At 36.6% G+C, this 18,212-nt stretch overlaps 1 protein-coding gene across 4 annotated transcripts in view; it reads left to right on the top strand.

The window, feature by feature from the left end:
- Positions 1–18,212, top strand: part of PPM1B (protein phosphatase, Mg2+/Mn2+ dependent 1B) — a 68,548-nt gene extending 50,336 nt beyond the window's left edge. For 2 of the 4 annotated variants that reach the window (XM_030799596.1, XM_003262794.4), the window contains 3 exons: positions 1,852–1,963; positions 2,367–2,424; positions 14,560–15,619. In XM_030799596.1, coding sequence (XP_030655456.1) covers positions 1,852–1,963; positions 2,367–2,424; positions 14,560–14,865 — 476 coding nt within the window. In that variant the 3' untranslated portion in view covers positions 14,866–15,619. Of the gene's footprint in view, positions 1–1,851; positions 1,964–2,366; positions 2,425–11,604; positions 11,743–14,559; positions 15,620–16,457 lie in introns of those variants that run through there. The other 2 variants (XM_003262796.4, XM_030799598.1) reach the window with 2 other exon arrangements.

Raw genomic sequence — 18,212 nt, 5'->3', positions numbered from 1 at the left:
GATCTCTCTTAGTTGCTGTATGGAGAAGAGATTGTATAAAGGAGACAAGAGAAGCCAAAATACCAATTAGAAATTATGCATTAATGCATGGTAGTGGTAAATTGGACTAGAGTAGAGGGGTATGAAAATGTCTGGAAACATTTTTGGTGTCATAGCTGAGGGGGTGCCACTGGCATCTAGTGAATGGAGGCCAGGGATGCTGCTTAATATTCCACAGCACACAGGACAGCCCCCGCAACAAAAAAAGTGTCTGGTGTAAAATGTCGGTGTTGTTGATGTTGAGAAGCCTTATACTATAAGACACAGATTTAAGGTAGAAAACTTACAGTCCTGCTTTCATGAAGCTTGCAGTCTATGACCCAATAAACATAGTGTATATGGGAGTATATAGCATTATGGTGTACAGTACATGTCATGCATATGAGAGTGTATTGCAGTGTACCTACTCAGACTTAGGTCGGAGAAGGATTTGAGAATGTGACATATAAAATTGAAACCTCAAGGATGAAAATAGGCATTCATAGCTGGGCGTGGTGGCTCAGGCCTGTAATCCCAGCATTTTGAGAGGCCGAGGCAGGTGGATCACGAGGTCAGGAATTCAAGATTAGCCTGGCAAACATGGTGAAACCCCGTCTCTACTAAAATACAAAAATTAGCTGGGCATGTTGGCACATGCCTCTAATCCCAGCTACTCGGGAGGCTGAGGCAGGAGAATTGCTCGAACCAGGGAGTCAGAGGTTGCAGTGAGCTGAGATAGCGCCACTGCACTCCAGTGTCTCAAAAAAAAAAAAAAAGAGCATTCACCATACAAAGGGGTTGGATTAGAGTGAAAAGTGTTCCCAAACCAACGAAAAGAGTATGTGAAGATCTAGAAGTAGAAGTCTTTGAATAGATCCTTTGGACATGAGGGAGGCAGGGGCAGAGTTGAAAGAGTAGTGAATGTTAAAGTCAACGTAAGGGTCTTGTGAGGCATGGTAAACAGTTGTTTTGAAAGTAAGGCCTGGGCTGGGTGTGGTGGCTTACACCTGTAATCCCAGCACTTTGGGAGGCCGAGGCGGGCGGATCACCTGAGGTTGGGAGTTCGAGATCAGCCTGACCAACATGGAGAAACCCCGTCTCTACTAAAAATACAAAATTAGCCAGGCGTGGTGACACATGCCTGTAATCCCAGCTACTCGGGAGGCTGAGGCAGGAGAATTGCTTGAACCCAGGAGGCGGAGGTTGCAGTGAGCCGAGATCATGCCATTGCACTCCAGCCTGGGCAACAAGAGTGAAACTCCGTCTCAAAAAAAAAAAAAAGTGCTGTAGAATGTAACTATTTCAGGTAAGTATCGACTTGTAAAAATGATTTTTAATTTCTCCCGTTTTTCTTATAATTCTTATCTAGCTAAACTTGTTATCCTTTAGTAATGACATTCATAACTTTTATATTGTTTTTACTTAGTATTAGATCAGAAGTATTTTTCCATATAGCTGTTACTGTATTCATCAAGACACCTATTTCGTAATTTTTAGTGATTATAAGCCATTTCACTCAATGGCTACACCAAAGTTTTTGTAACTGTCCTCTTGTTGCTGAACATTTAGTTTGTTCCAGTTTTTGCTTTTATGAATAATGCTGGAATGAACATATATATGCAAATAACTGTTTTTTCTTTTTTCCCCCTGCATAACAATGTTTCAGTCAATAAGTAGCTTCTTGTATTACTTTTTAAAAATTGTTTGTGTGTTGATGGTAATTTTTTTAATGTATTTTAAAATAGGTACTACCAAATAGTATCTCTTGTTTCACTTCTTGGTGAGTACTGGCTTATCACATTAATTTAGGAACTTTTTTTCAAAAACCTACAGAGATTATGGAGAAGTCTGGCGAGGAAGGAATGCCTGATCTTGCCCATGTCATGCGCATCTTGTCTGCAGAAAATATCCCAAATTTGCCTCCTGGGGGAGGTCTTGCTGGCAAGTAAGTAGAACAAAAAGAGCTAATTTTGAGTTCGTTCATAATTAGTAATTAAATAATTTGGAGTAAGAAAACTTAAATCAGAAGTACATCAATTATCTAGAGGTGAAATGGGTTAGTGTTTCTTATACTAGAGAAGAACTCTTAAAACTTCATCCAAAAACGATTTTTTAAAAGGAATTATCTATCATACACTTTGAGTATGAAGGTCCTTCTTTCCTTGCTAATGAGTACAAATGGATTGTGCAAAATCAGATTCTGAGAGTAAAGTGTAGAAAGTATGTTCTTGACAAGTATAGAGTGTAGCAGTTACTTTTTTAGTGTGGTCTGGATGAAATGTTGAGATATTCACAAGCTTAAAATTCTGTGTAATTTAATAAAACTAAAGCATGATTTTTTTTTTTAGGCGCAATGTTATTGAAGCTGTTTATAGTAGACTGAATCCACATAGAGAAAGTGATGGGGTAAGTTTTATTTTATTTCATAAGCATTTGAAGTAATTTCACAATATAAATACTAAATATGAATACATTCACATTAATGAAGTCTATAATAAATTATAGTCTGTAGTAAATTACTACTGCTTTTCATTTTAAAGTGTCAGTTAAAGTTTAAGAAAATGTATTGAAATGAAGGTAGAGATAAAATTTTGTTTTGTATATAGCTTTGTTGTCACTTTCTGGGCATCAAATGACCTTTTTTGTTTGGGCTGTCTTTATTTCTTCTCTATATGTCTGCTTTTCCTTCTTCTCCTTTAAACCTTAATTTTGAGGCAAGAATGCTCTTTTAAATATCTCAATTTCTCCTCCAGCAGGCTGCTGCCATCACCAGAAGTTAGTGATAGTGAGTGAGTTATTATTTTAATGACCAGACCTTTCAGTACCCCTGTATGCCCACTTGGAATATCCAAGGATAGTTTTTTTCTAATGTTATTGTTGTATTATGGGTATATGAGTGTTGAGCTGAGATAACCATTTCTGTTGTACCTTGCTGTACTTCATCAGAGCAAGACTCTATGCCCTTACCTTTTATTTTGCTTTCCTTCGAAATGTCAATGAGCTGCCAGCTGCTCCTCTATATTGTTTTGTTTTGTTTTAGTACTATTACCATGAGACAGAAGTGTCTTTTTTTTTTAATCCAAGTTAGTTCAAATAAGTGTTTTTCTCTTGGGTTTTCAAGTTTTTATGTCTAAAAATAAATTATTTAATTTTTAATATATATGCCTCAAAGCTTTAAGGGAGCCAAACTTAGAAATGAAACTGATTGGGAGGAAGAGCCCCGCCTCCAGTCTCCAGCTCCTCTTGGCAGGTTGAGAGAGAGTGTCCATTGGATAGAAATCATATGTCATCTCGATTGCTTTATTTGCTAGGATTCATTATTGCATAGCAATATAATATAATTTCTTTTCCTTAACAGTAAAAGTTATCCTGGCAAAAAGGAAAATTTAACAATATAATTTTAGTGAGTCATATAAAAGTGATGCTATGTATTGCTAATTATAATTTATATCTTGGTCTAGAGCAGTGATTCCGAGTCTTTTTTTGTGGCAGGTACCTCAAACTATTAAGAATTGTACCCAAGGCTGGGCACGGTGGCTCATGCCTGTAATCCCAGCACTTTGGGAGGCTGAGGCGGGTGGATCACCTGAGGTCGGGAGTTCGAGATAAGCCTGACCAACATGGAGAAACCCCATCTCTACTAAACATACAAAATTAGCCGGGCATGGTGGCGCATGCCTGTAATCCCAGCTACTCGGGAGGCTGAGGCAGGAGAATCGCTTGAACCCGGGAGGCGGAGGCTGGGGTGAGCCGAGATCATGCCATTGCACTCCAGCCTGGGCAACAAGAGTGAAACTCCGTCTCAAAAAAAAAAAAAAAAAAAAAAGAGAGAGAGAGAATTGACCCAAAGCTGAGAAAATTAATTTAAAAATCCAAATATTTTATGTGATCCGTCAGAGAACCCTTAAAGAAATGAGTATAGGATGTTGACATGACTAAAAGGATGGTGGTAATTTGGAAGGTTGAGAGAAGAGAATCTTACCTCTTCAGCTAGATTGTAGATTCTTCAGGGCATCCACTGTCTTGATTAGAGGAAGTAAGCCCTCAGAAGACAGTTATTGATTCATTATTAGCCATAGAAGTACTCCCATTTCCTCAGGTGTTTCAAAGTGCCAACCCTCATGTGTAATCTTTAAAAATACATATATATATATATATATATATACCTTGCTGGATTTTGGGGTCCTTCAAGAAAATAGTCTATTTTTACTCCAAACAAGGTTTTCTATTTAACATATACCAAGGGTAAGTTTTAAATTTTTTAAAAAGAAAAAATGATTACACATAGTAGCTACATAAACAGGGAATAAATAGGCAACGGAACTATGAAACTGGGGGGAAATGCTCAATATATAAACCTTACCTTAAATAGATTATTATTTGGCTATAGAAATGGGATATATGTACTTAATTACCTTTATACATAAATGTTCTATCAACATCAGATCAAACACTGACAGTGTGTCGTATAGTGGATTCACAGAGGGAGAAGACTAGAAAACGTAAGACATGACCCCACCTGCGTGCTCAGTGCAGCTTACACTGTAGTTACAAACACACCTTAAATGATCAAAAGATTTCATACAGCTTAGTAACAAATAAATGACAAAATCCAGAATGTGACCATTGCCATGTGACTTGGACAGTGATTGCTGTAAAAGTTCAGCTACTTAAGCAGGGGGAAAGTCAGCATCTTAGAGAAAAGATAGGATTTGAAGAATGATTTGAGTGGTAGAAATGACATGAGGATGATGACCTTTCAAGTAGACTAGAGAGGCAAGGACAAAGTATAAGATATCTTCAAAAGAAAGGACATCTTTTTTGGCTAAAGCAGAGAACTGTTGTGGTGAAAAATAAGAATTTAGGTTGCAGAGGTATTTGCTAAGAGATCAGCCTTTTGAACATCATTTTAGGGTAATCGACCACCTTATGTTTAGAGCATAAGAATGATAGATTTAGAAAAATATCTGTGGTATTTTAATCTGTTAGAAACATTTACTGTATTAGATTAAAGAGATGCAGGCAGTCAGGTAGTTGTGAAATAATTACAGAGACCAAATGATAACTGTAAACTTATTATCATTACATAGATACATGGATTAAAGGAACTTCCCTTGTTTACTATGAAAACTGACTTTGCAGCCTAGAATTTTAAATGGGGAAATATTATATGCCTTTCACAATAATCACTAACTTAGAAAAATGTTGAACTATAATTGCAAGTAGCAGAAATGTGCTGAAAAATACCGCAGAAGGAGAAGGAATGAAGAAAATACAGACATGATTAAATTCTGAGCTCTTAACTTGACCCACTGTAGCAAAAAGCTAGCCACAAAGGTGCTCCATAAATGCTTCTTAGCAATGTGGATGATGTCGCCAGGAGCTGGATGTTAACTTGTGGTGTGGGAAAGATGAAAGTATGGTAGAATTACAGAAGAGGAGAAAGTTGGAAGGTATTACAAAAATTAAGTTTTTTTAAATAACAAAAATTATTTTTGTTTAGATATTTAAACAAAGAATTCTAGCCAGAGTTAAATCAGAGGGTTTTTTTTAGACTCCTGAAATGTCTGCTTTATATCGGAGAGAATTGTTCTGTTATAAATGATTATAAGTAGTACCACTAGAAATAGGGATTCATTCATTTTTCTTATAATTAAGACAAATCTTTTAAATAAATATTTTTCAGAAAGTAGAGTTGAGTATAAGTCAGAAATTAAGTAATTTTAATATATATTCAGAAAGGTTACTATATTAGGGGAAACTTTTTAAGTTGTTTACTAAATTTGTTTTTTAGTATGTGTTCCATACTAAACTAACTTTTTAGAATGTGTTCCATCTTCTTACCACAAGCAATATTGATATTTTCCCAACTTTTAAAATACAAATTTGTAACAAAGAGTTTAGCAGGGATTCTTAGTCTAGGGATTCACGAATCCCCAGAAATCTTTTGGAAAATTTCCAGAAAAAGCAAAACTACATTTTGCTGTAAGTTGTCTTTATATTAGACAGGGCTCTGGGATCACACTCCTTCCCTTTTTCTAAAGTGCTAGTTTGTGTTTTATAATTAGAATATAAATTCTGTGAGATCTGGGACTTTATCTGATTCATTTATGTCTATAGTCCAAGCACAATCCTGGCATACGGTGAAAGCTCAGTAAATATTTTTTGAGTAAGAAATATTTGTATTTATTCATTTCTAGTAATTTGCTTAAGGCTGTTCTTAAGTCATATATTTAAAAATTAATTTGAGTTTACTAATTGGTATGAAAGTCTATATTTATAGAGTTTTACATTTTCGTGCAAAAAGTTCTTCCCTTGAAAAAGACTCGTAATGCTTTTGAGTTAGTATGCCACTGATCAAGTAGTTGCATAAGTTGGTAATTTTCCAAGGGTAAAGTTACGCAGGGGGGTGACCTGTATCTACCCAGCTCCTAGTTGTGCCAAGCCCCTTATTTATACACACACACAGTCATAGGTAGTCTTCTCAGCACCCTTCTTTTACACATGAGACTTACAGAGATGAGGTAGTTTGCGCAGGTCACAAAGCTAAATAAATCATGTAGCCAGAATTTGAATTAGTCTGACTCCTATTCTCTTTACATTATTCCATGTGGCCTCTTTAAAGTAGTTAGAGATTATGTATGTCTGTACCCCACCTCTGTCTACCATGCAGGAAAAATCATTTCCCATTCTTTTGTAAATATCATGTTTAACAGTCTTAAGATACTCTATTTTATTGATTGAGACAGGGTCTCATTCTTTGTCCCAAGCTGGAGTGCTATGGCACCATCATGGCTCACTGTAGCCTCAACCTCCCAGGCTCAAGCGATCCTCCCAGCTCAGCCTCCGGAGTAGCTAGGATTACAGGCACACAGCACCACACTCAGCTAATTTTTTGTATTTTTTGTAGGGATAGGGTCTCGCTTCATTGCCAGGGCTAGTCTTAAATCCTGGGCTCAAGTTATCTTCCTACCTCAGTCTCCCAAAGTTCTGGAATTACAGACATGAGCCACTGCACCCAACCACAAGATAATCTGTTTTTAATGGTAAATATTTTATAAAGTTGTTGAAAGGAAGGAGTTAAGCCCAATTCCTTGTCAGTAATTTTTCATTTAAATACACATATTTATCTTAATCCAAAAACGGTTTAAGGCATTTTGATCTTAGAGAAGGGGAGGAAAAACAGGACAGATTAGTCTCTTTTTGAGCCCAAAAGAATCTCTGTATTGTTTTCACATTATTAAATTTTGCATGCATTTTTCTGTTTTACTTCAAACAGATAAATGCAATACCCATAGCTGCTTTTACATTTTTATATCACGGTTTTTAGAACTATGTGAATATTAGTTTTTTCATATTTACTTTTTATTCACTTGTCAAAGCATTGCTATGGAGAAGACCTATACTGTTTGAAAATGCAGGCCGGGCACGGTGGCTCATGCCTGTAATCCCAGCACTTTGGGAGGGCGAGGCGGGAGGATCATGAGGTCAGGAGATCGAGACCATCCTGGCTAACACGGTGAAACCCCGTCTCTACTAAAAATACACACACAAAAAATTAGCCGGGCGTGGTGGCGGGCGCCTGTAGTCTCAGCTACTCGGGAGGCTGGGGCAGGAGAATGGCGTGAACCTGGGAGGCAGAGCTTGCGGTGAGCTGAGATCGAGCCACTGCACTCCAGCCTGGGCAACAGAGTGGGACTCTGTCTCAAAAAAAAAAAAAAAAAAAAACAAAAAACGCACTAACATTAGTCACTATGTTTTTAAGGTATGATTGACATAACACTTAGCTGTGTGGTCTTGACCATTCAAATGACACTGTCTAAAGTTATTCATTAAATTTGACATGATTCTTCAAGTAACATCTAATTAAAATCTTCATTAGTCATCAATTGTATCACATTTTGTCATATTCGAGAATTTTTAGTTTAAAAATTTTTTTGTCTGACAAGCAGCACATAGGACTTCACAAGAAACATTTTTACTAGTGTTTACTTTTTCTCTACTGTTATAAGTAGTCATTTTAAGAATTTTGGTTATGGGCCAGGCACACTGGCTCACACCTGTAATCCCAACACTTGCCGAGGTGGGTGGATCACAAGGTCAGGAGATTGAGACCATCCTGGCTAACATGGTGAAACCCCGCCTCTACTAAAAATACAAAAAGTTAGCCGGGCATGGTGGCGGGCACCTGTAGTCCCAGCTACTCGGGAGGCTGAAGCAGGAGAATGGCGTGAACCCAGGAGGCAGAGCTTGCAGTGAGCTGAAATCGTGCCACTGCACTCCAGCCTGGGTGACAGAGCAAGACTCCGTCTCAAAAAAAAAAAAAAAAAAAAAGGAATTTTGGTTATGAGAGCTGTGTTTCAAAAGATAAATATTGCTGCAAATAAATATTAGCTGGTTAAATTTTATTTTTTTAAATGTGCTTAGATTCCCTTCCTTCCCCCTCCTGTTACTACTCTCTGCTTGATTTATCTAATTTCTATGTCTTATCTGGTGTGTTAGTATTTTCATCATGAGAGTTTTGATTTTTAAGCTATGTTAGTCTAGCTGATAGTAAAAGCTTAAAAACTAAGGTGGATGGGAGATGTCCTGAATTCTAATCGCAGTAATTGCCTTAATTTACTTTACAGAATAATTGTAAACATCCCATCTGATGTGATAGTTTAATCAACATAACTAGTGTTCTATAGTTTTATCAATTTTACTATATTAAGGAAATATAAACTTCAATATGAAATAACCTGTGGTGTTCTATAATAATTTCACCAATATTTCTTTAGTAAGAGTCTTACCTATGTGAGGTACTTCGTATGCAAAAAATGTCACTCGCCGTAATATATTCAACAGAGCGCAAAGATAGACATTGATGTTAATTATACCTGTGCACAAATCAGAGCTCTGCCATTTACTAAGATTGTCACCCAGACAAATAACTTAAATCTCTCTGAACCTTAGTTTCCTCACTTGTAAAAATGATAACTGGAGTCCTTACTTTGTAGGGTACCTGTGAGGATTCAGTAAGATTATATATATGAAGTTCTTAGCACAAATATTATTTTTCCTTCCCTAGATGATAGGAGGACATAGAATGGAATATGAAATTGTCTTTACTCTCAAAGAGTTTGCAGTCTAAGTGGAGAGTCTTGTGAACCGTTGCAAGGTAGAGTTAAATGCTATAATAGATGTGTAAAAATAGGTGTGCTATATCAATTGTATGAGTTCAGATAAGGAAAGTGCAGGAACCTAGATAATAGGTTTCTCTTCTAATATTAATGAAAGCCCATGAGAGAGTTATGTAACATTATTTGGAAAAATCAAATGTAACGGCTGGGGAAGAGGTTTCAGTCCTCTATTGTCTTTCCAGAGTGATGAGAAAATGTAATTTGCCGTAAGATAAAATGACTTTTAAGTGTGGTCATTAGCTAAAGTTCTTCTCAATTTAGTGATTCTATACTGTCAGCCATTGCAAATCCGTGTCTACTTGATTTATTGGTTTGGTTTTCTTTTACTTTTTATTTTTTTATTTTTCATTTTTTGAGACAGAGTCTCACCCTGTCACCCAGGCTGGAGTGCAGTGGTGCAGTCTCGGCTCACTGCAACCTCCGCCTTCAGGTTCATGCGATTCTCCTGCCTCACGCTCCCGAGTAGCTGGGACTACAGGCATGCACCACCACGCCTGGCTAATTTTTGTATTTTTAGTTGAGACGGTTTCACTGTGTTGATCAGGCTAGTCTCGAACTCCTGAACTAAAGTGATCCACCTGCCTCGGTCTCCAAAAGTACTGGGATTACAGGCATGAGCCACCGTGCCTGGCTGTGGTTTGGTTTTAGTATGTCTTTTTTTTTTTTTTTTTTTTTTTTTTTTGAGACAGAGTTTGCTCTGTCGCCCAGGCTGGAGTGCAGAGGTGCCATCTCAGCTCACTGCAAGCTCTGCCTCCCGGGTTCCCGCCATTCTCCTGCCTCAGCCTCCCAAGTAGCTGGGACAACAGGTGCCCGCCACCACATGCAGCTAATTTTTTGTATTTTTAGTAGAGACGGGGGTTTCACCATGTTAGCCAGGATGGTCTCGATCTCTTGACCTTGTGATATGCCTGCCTCAGCCTCCCAAAGTGCTGAGATTATAGACCTGAGCCACTGCGCCCAACCTAGTATGTCTTTCAAAAAGCAACTTCTCTTCCCCAACTATCACTACTATAGCAATTCACAGAAATACAGGTGATTAATAATGTGTCAGGTGGAAAGCGAGAGGTACTTTATCTGTTGAACTTGCCAAAATTGACCCAAATATGACAAATAGAACAACCTTTCATCCAACCTTATTAATAAGTCCACCTCCAAATAGAGTTATGCCATTTAGTCTGTATCAGTGATTCTCAACCCTGGCTGTATATCAGAATTACCTGTCAGGCTTTAAAGGAACAACCCAAATCCACTGAATCTGTGTATTTTGAAATGGAACTTCGGCATGTATGCAATTTTAAAAGCTCCACAGGTAATTCCAATGTGGAACAAGGGTTGATAATCACTTTATGTGTAAATTTTTGAAGCAGATTTTGTTTTAATGTCCTGTAATTTTTTTTTAATAAAATGGTAGGTTTTTATCTTTTTTTTTTTTTGGTTTGGGGGTTTTCTGGGGGAGAGGGTTGTAGGCCCTGCATTAAAAGGTCTTTGTGGCCGGGCGCAGTGGCTCACGCCTGTAATCCCAGCACTTTGGGAGGCCGAGGAGGGCGGATCACGAGGTCAGGAGATCAAGACCATCCTGGCTAACACAGTGAAACCCCGTCTCTACAAAAATACAAAAAAATTAGCCGAGCTGTGGTGGCAGGCGCCTGTAGTCCCAGCTACTCGGGAGGCTGAGGCAGGAGAATGACGTGAACCCAGGAGGCGGAGCTTTCAGTGAGCCGAGATCGCGCCACTGCACTCTGGCCTGGGCAACAGAGTGAGACTCTGCCTCAAAAAAAAAAAAAAAAGGTCTTTGTGATATACCGTAAAGTAGAAAATTTCCTCTTAAAGACTGACAAGGTTTATCATTAGAGTATACTTATCACATGTTGTTCCATCTCAACCCTTCCTGAATAGATTGAAATGGGAAACTTTTTATTTATTTATTTATTTATTTATTTATGAATGAATGAATGAATGACAGGGTCTTCCTCCATTGCCCAGGCTGGAGTGTAGAGGCATGAACATGGCTCACTGTAATCTCAACCTCCTGGGCTCAAGTGATCCTCCCACCTTAGCTTCCCAAGTAGCTGGGACCAGAGGTGTGTGCTGCCACACCTAATTTTATAAATTTTTGTTTTGTAGAGATGGGGTCTCCCTGTGTTGCCCAGGCTGGTCTCAAACTCCTGGGCTTAAGGAATCCTTTCACCTTGGCCTCCCAAAGTGCTGGGATTATAGGCATGAGCCACCAGCCCTGGCTGAGAAACTTTATTTAGGGAAACATGTTTTAAGTCCACATAATAAATTTTGCAATTAAATGGCAGCTAATATGCTTGTTGTGGAAAATTGGAAAATTCAAAGAAAATAAAGTATCTAGAACTCCCTACCCATTATCATTATATTGCTGTATTTCCTTTCTTTCCAGGTATTTTTACATATGCTAACATGAACAGATACACAGACGTATATGTACCCCCAAAAAGCATGGGCCGTACACAGTATCATCTTTTTTTTTTTTTTTTGGTGATGGAGTCTTGCTCTGTTGCCTAGGCTGGAGTGCAGTGGGTGTAATCTTGGCTCACTGCAACCTCCACCTCCCAAGTTCAAGCAATTCTCCTGCCTCAGCCTCCCGAGTAGCTGAGATTACTGGTGCACACACACCATGCCTGGCTACTTTTTGTATTTTTAGTAGAGATGGGGTTTCACCATGTTGGCCAGGCTGATCTCGAACTCCTGACCTCAGGTGATCCACCCACCTCAGCCTCCCAAAGTGCTGCAATTACAGGCATGAGCTACCGTGCCCATCCCAGTATCATCCATTTTTTGCCATGAGGATACTTCCCCTCCCCATCCCCACCACCACCCCATCTGAGGCAGGAAAACAAGCACTTTTTTTTCTTATTTATTTATTTATTTTTGAGACAGAGTCTCACTCTGTCGCCCAGGCTGGAGTGCAGTGGTGCGATCTCGGGTCACTGCAACCTCCGCCCTCCGAGTTCAAGCAATTCTCCTGCCTCAGCCTCCCGAGTAGCTGGGATTGCAGGCACCTGCCACTGTGCGCTGCAAAGTTTTTGTATTTTTAATAGAGATAGGGTTTTACCATTTTGGCCAGGCTGGTCTTGAACTCCTGACCTCATGATCCACCCGCCTCAGCCTAACAAGCACTATTGTTTTGTTTTGTTTTTTTTTTTTAAGAGGATCTCACTGTCGTCCAGACTGGAGTTCAGTGGTATGGTCATGGGTCGCTGAAGCCTCAACCTCCTTGACTTAGCTCAACCTCTCGCCTCGGTTCCCCGAGTAGCTGGGACTATGGGCGTGTTCCTTTTAAACATTTTTTGTAGACATAGGATCTCATTGTGTTTCCCAGGCTGGCCTAGAACTCCTGACCTCAAGCAATCCTCCTACCCCTGTCTCCCAAAGTGGTGAAATTGCAGACATGAGTCACTGCTCCTAGCCAATGAGGGCAACTTTTAAAAAAATAACATTCATCTGCTCTCATTTTTCTAATAAAACATTGCCATTTATTATATGGCTTTATTAGTGTTATCTTTGTTGTAAAAGTATACTGTAATAGTCTCTAAAGATGGTTAAGAGTTTGTGTCAGATCAACTGCATCAATAACCTATTTTGTATTTTATTTTCCCAAAATTTTAAGATGAAAACTTCCAAATGTATTTAAAAAGGGGTTATGATATGTTGGAACAGCTGTATATCATCTGTCTAGATTCAACAACTGTTAACATTTTGCCATAGTTGCTTTATTTTTCTTTCTATGTCTACTGTTTTTTTCTTTCTTTGACAACCCTTTGAGAGAAAATTGCAGACATCATATTTTACCTGTAAACATTTAAGCATGCAGCTCTTAAGTATGAAGATACTTTTCAGCCAGGCGCGGTAGCTCACACCTGTAATCCCAGCACTTTGGGAGGCCGAAGCAGGCAGATCACCTGAGGTTGGGAGTTCGAGACCAGCCTGACCAACATGGAGAAACCCTGTCTCTACTAAAAATACAAAATTAGCTGGGCGTGGTGGCGCATGCCTGTAATCCCAGCTACTCGGGAGGCTGAGGCAGGAGAATGGCTTAAATCCTCGAGGTGGAGGTTGCGGTGAGCCAATATCATGCCATTGCCCTCTAGCCTGGACAACAAGAGTAAAACTCCATCTCAAAAAAAAAGAATGAAGACATTTTTCTATATAACCATAATACCATTATTATACCTAAGAAAATTAATTTTTTTAATTTATTTTTAATTTTTGTGGGTATACTATAGGTGTATAAAATAATAAATTTTATAATATCGAATATCAAGTTTAAATTTCCCTAGTTGTCACCAGAATGACTATTATAATTGTTATTTTGAATCCCAGTCTAATCAGGTTTATCAATCAAGCACATTAAACAAGTCTTTAATCAGTCAAGCCCCTCACCTGTTTTTTTCCCCTTGACACTGACTTTGAAGAGTCTGAGCCAGTTTTTTATAGTACGTCCTGCATTCTGAATTCATGTGATTGTTTTCTCATGGTGTGCTCTAACTTGATCCTCTATTCCCTTTTTCCTGTAAACTGGGAATTAGCATTATTAGATTCATTCTAAACATTTTTTGGCACGAATACAGGACATGACTGTACTTTATAATGCATCATATCAAGAGGCACATAATGTAAGGATATCTTGATTTTAGTCTGTCAGCTTAACTGTGATCAGCTTGGATGATTAGAGCTTGTTCTGTACAGTATTAAGTAGTTACTATTGTAGAAACCTGTAGATTTTCCAAAATTTACTAAAATATGAAAGGATTGAGTAGTTTATTATTCATACTTAGAATACTTTATTTTTATCTAGAGATGTTTTTATCAAAATAAGAGCAAAAAGTAAATACAATTTTTATCCATGAAAACTCTAAAATCTTTCAAAAATCTGTTGATATAGTTTTATGTTTTGTATTTCCTACTTATTTAGCAGAAATGATGAAGAAACTGTTCTGGTGGCCTGCTTTTCTGTCCTTTTCCTACTGCTTTAAACATTAATTTTCTTTTGTACTAAATCATATAGCCAAATATTGTTTGAGTAAGTCAGTTTTAGGAAATGCTTTTGTTGCTGTTGAATTATAAAAGCTGAGTAAATTTCAGATTAAACTTTAAATGACTGTGAAATAAGACGTAAACTAGTTAATGGTAATTTGCTTAAAATGACTTGAGATTATAATTGGAAGTTTTTATTAATTGATACAGGTAAGAATCGATATTTAATAAAATGTTCTCATGCTTAGACTATATTACTTTTTGGTAGAGAAATTAGTATTTTGCTGTAATGTGTTATGAAATACATGTGATATCCTAGTTTGTCTACTGACACTGGGGTCTTGAATCTTAAAAAAAGGCCTCCGATGAAGCAGAGGAAAGTGGATCACAGGGAAAATTGGTGGAAGCTCTCAGGCAAATGAGAATTAATCATAGGGGAAACTACCGACAACTTCTGGAGGAGATGCTGACTAGTTACAGGCTAGCTAAAGTAGAGGGAGAAGAAAGCCCTGCTGAACCAGCTGCCACAGCTACTTCTTCGAACAGTGATGCTGGAAACCCAGTGACAATGCAGGAAAGCCATACTGAATCAGAAAGTGGTCTTGCTGAATTAGACAGCTCTAATGAAGATGCAGGGACAAAGATGAGTGGTGAAAAAATATGACTTTCCTTTTTGGTAATATTTTTGTGATCTTTGATGGTTTTTAACCTAGGAAGTGTAATGTATGCATTTATATGACCGTTTTGTTATTTGAATCTTGGAAAACTAGTTTTATTATATTCACATAGCCTTGTTTTTTAAAAAGGCCTTTGCATACACCTTTATGAGATAGTGTAAAATTGACTATTTATAGTACTATGGATTTAATGAAATTATATGTCATTTCACATTGTATGCCAGAAATTAGGCTACCAATTATGAATTAAAGTGAGTAGTTAAATTAATACTAGATAGAATTAGAAATTTTGATTAGAGAGATTATGCTATATTACGGAAAAACTTGTTAATGTAGAATTATACTGCTTCATATTATTTTACCTATTAGTACACTCATAGTTAGCTTTGTAATAAATTTATGTTTTCTTTAATAATTTTAGTTCTTCAAAGAATGGCTGATGCTGGCCTGTAATTTTTCTTTCAAGGATGATAATTTGTGTGTTGTTTGATTTGTTTATATTTTACATCTCTGTAGTTTTATTTTTAGAAGTTGTGAGATATTGGATGTGTGGCTATTTTTCCTTTCTCTGTATTCTTTATGAAACATAACTTTTGAAAAACCTATGTATTATTCATTCAGCTTTGGTTTGTATATTCTGTATAGCCTAACTATACACATCAAAATGTATGTCAACCAAGTGTTTAGAATGAAATTATAAGTGTTTAAGTCCAAATAAAGCATGTGATGTGGAATAATCTATGCATGTTGTACTTATTTTTGAATTAATTTTTTAAAAACAACCAAGTTTGGTATATTGGAAGTATACCCATTAGAAATTCATTTGTATTTATATAACATTTACAACACTTTTGGCTTGCCTTTTTTCATTAACAAAAAGGAAAGAAGTTTAATATTAAAATATATGTGTTGCATACTTTATTCTTTTTCTTATCCATCTTTTGTGGTACAAAATACTAATCTTTGGACATTATGGGCACACATAGATGTGAGAAAATTGCCACAGTGAGCATTTTAAAGATGGCAGAATTGTCCATTTTGTTACAAATTTTTATTAGTTATTAATAAATTGAATAATTATGGGCTATTTTTAAAATAGTGGCAGATGAGAGTTTTTGTTTAAAGGGATTTTTAAATTATAGATTTGTCACATGGGGGAAAATATTTTTTAAAAATTATTTTATGACTGTAGAACATTAACTTTTCTTCTTTACGTTTATATTTATATCATGTGTCTAAAGTTGCTTTGAGTTACCATAAATTGAAACTTCGGAATCTTTGGATGTTATAGCTGATGTTTTGATGTATTTTTCCAATGCCAGAATATTTTTAAGTGCTTTGAGAAAGGAAGGCATTTGATGGAGAGGGGAGGAAAATAACCCAACCCAGTTACCTATCTATATTAGATACACGTGTACACACACAATATGCAATACACAACATCTCTCTGTAAAAGTACCCTTTTTCAGACAAAGAAAGGAAGGTAATTTGTTCATCAATTTTGTTTTCTTTTGAAATTCAATCCAGTCTGGAAGTGGTATAGGTAAATAATAATATTCTTCCTTTTCTCTTCCTGTAGGGTGCTGGAGATCTAGAAGACCCATGGTAGCCTTAAAAACCTTCTAAAATGCTTTTGATTCTGAAAATTGGGGGAAAAACTTAATCACAATTTTCTTCAGTACAAGGGGAAAATATTCTTGCGGATTCCCAACGTTTTGTGATATGAGCAGAAAATCATTAGCATTTCCCATTATTTGTTCATATTTGTGTTTTCTGACAGTTGCCATTTGTAGCATTGCCTGTACTACAGTATTTTTTGCCAACCTCAGGCATACTCATTACATCTGTATTGAACTTTTGGCCCTAGAAACCAGTGGAGTTATTTCACCACAAATCAACAATCTGCCTGAGGTGCATGGGAAATATAGTTAGCTATACTCTGAAAATACATGATGTTTTTTTTTCTTTAAACAAAACACACAACATGTAAGCATGTAAGAGTAAAGAATTGTATGATATGTTCCTTTTTCAGTTCACCAAGTTGGAAGCCTTTTGCAGCTCTGTGGCTTGGAATTTCATTTGAGCAATTTCTATAGGATATGTATTTATTATTGATTGTTATTTAATTTTTTTCCAATTTTACCTGTATTACCAAACTAGGTTCTCCAATAATGTCCAAATTGTATTGTTGCCTTGCTTCAAGATAAAGTGTATTTGGGAATAATATTATAAACCCTTACAAATTTTATGCATGTATCTACTGCATCCTTCAACTTTCACTAGAAAATCTTTTGAAACCAAATGGATTAATTTATGGCTATTTATAATTTGCTGTGACATCTCACTGTTGGAAATTTTTTAAAGATGAGATTTGCCTTTATAATGTAAATTGTGATTTTTGTTTTACATGTGGGTTTCTATAGTTTTAATTTTTTCAGCTTTTAAGATATGAGTTTTGTGTAATTTGGTATTTTTAATCATTTATGTTATTTTAAAAGCTCAGAATATCACATTGAAATTACTATAAATACATTTAAAATTATCTATTTTAGATCTAAGGAAATACTACAGAGATATTTTCATGGGTTCAGTAATCTTTCATTTTATAACATTGGGCACGGTACAGAGTGGTTGTCACATAAGGTACTTGAAGATTTATTAGTTTAATTCTATTTTTATGGTAACCTTGAATTCTTCTGAGTTTTGCATGTATTAAATTCAATTAATGCTGAACATGAAGAGTAAAGTATTTATCTGAAAGGAGTTTCTGGGTTAGGAGAAGTAATGAATGTATCCATTTGTACATGGTTTACATGTTGTGGATGCTTTGTAAACATTTTCCTATATGTTTAAATTGTGTTTCAGCAGGATGTAATTGCCCTTGTGTGTAGTTAAAATGAGTCATCATCTGGTCCTGTGTGAAATGGAATTCATGGTATTTTCTGTAACATTTTCCTGAAGCTATTTCTGGAGAGCCACACATTTAAATACAGACAGCTTTCTTGATCATTTGATTTATTGTGCACCTGATTTTTGGTCTAAAAGGAATTATTGCCACAATATATTTTATTTATTCTTTAGATTTCAGCCTTGTAAGTTAAAGTGCTTTACATGATGATGTGAAAAGCTGTTTGTCCCTTTACTGGGTTTCGGGGGTTGTTAAAAGACAGGGAATGAAGAATGCAAAATGGTTTATTGTTCAAAGCGTCCACTCTGATGCAACGCTGTACTGATAGTACTTCCCAGTATGATATTGTGATGTTTCATACAATGCAGTGAACATAACCAACTTGTTACCTAAATAAAGAATTGATAAAAACAGTGTGACATATTA

This window comes from Nomascus leucogenys, chromosome 19 (assembly GCF_006542625.1).
Source record: "Nomascus leucogenys isolate Asia chromosome 19, Asia_NLE_v1, whole genome shotgun sequence".
Taxonomy (NCBI): Eukaryota; Metazoa; Chordata; class Mammalia; order Primates; family Hylobatidae; genus Nomascus; species Nomascus leucogenys.
This window is presented reverse-complemented; position numbering and strand designations above follow the sequence as displayed.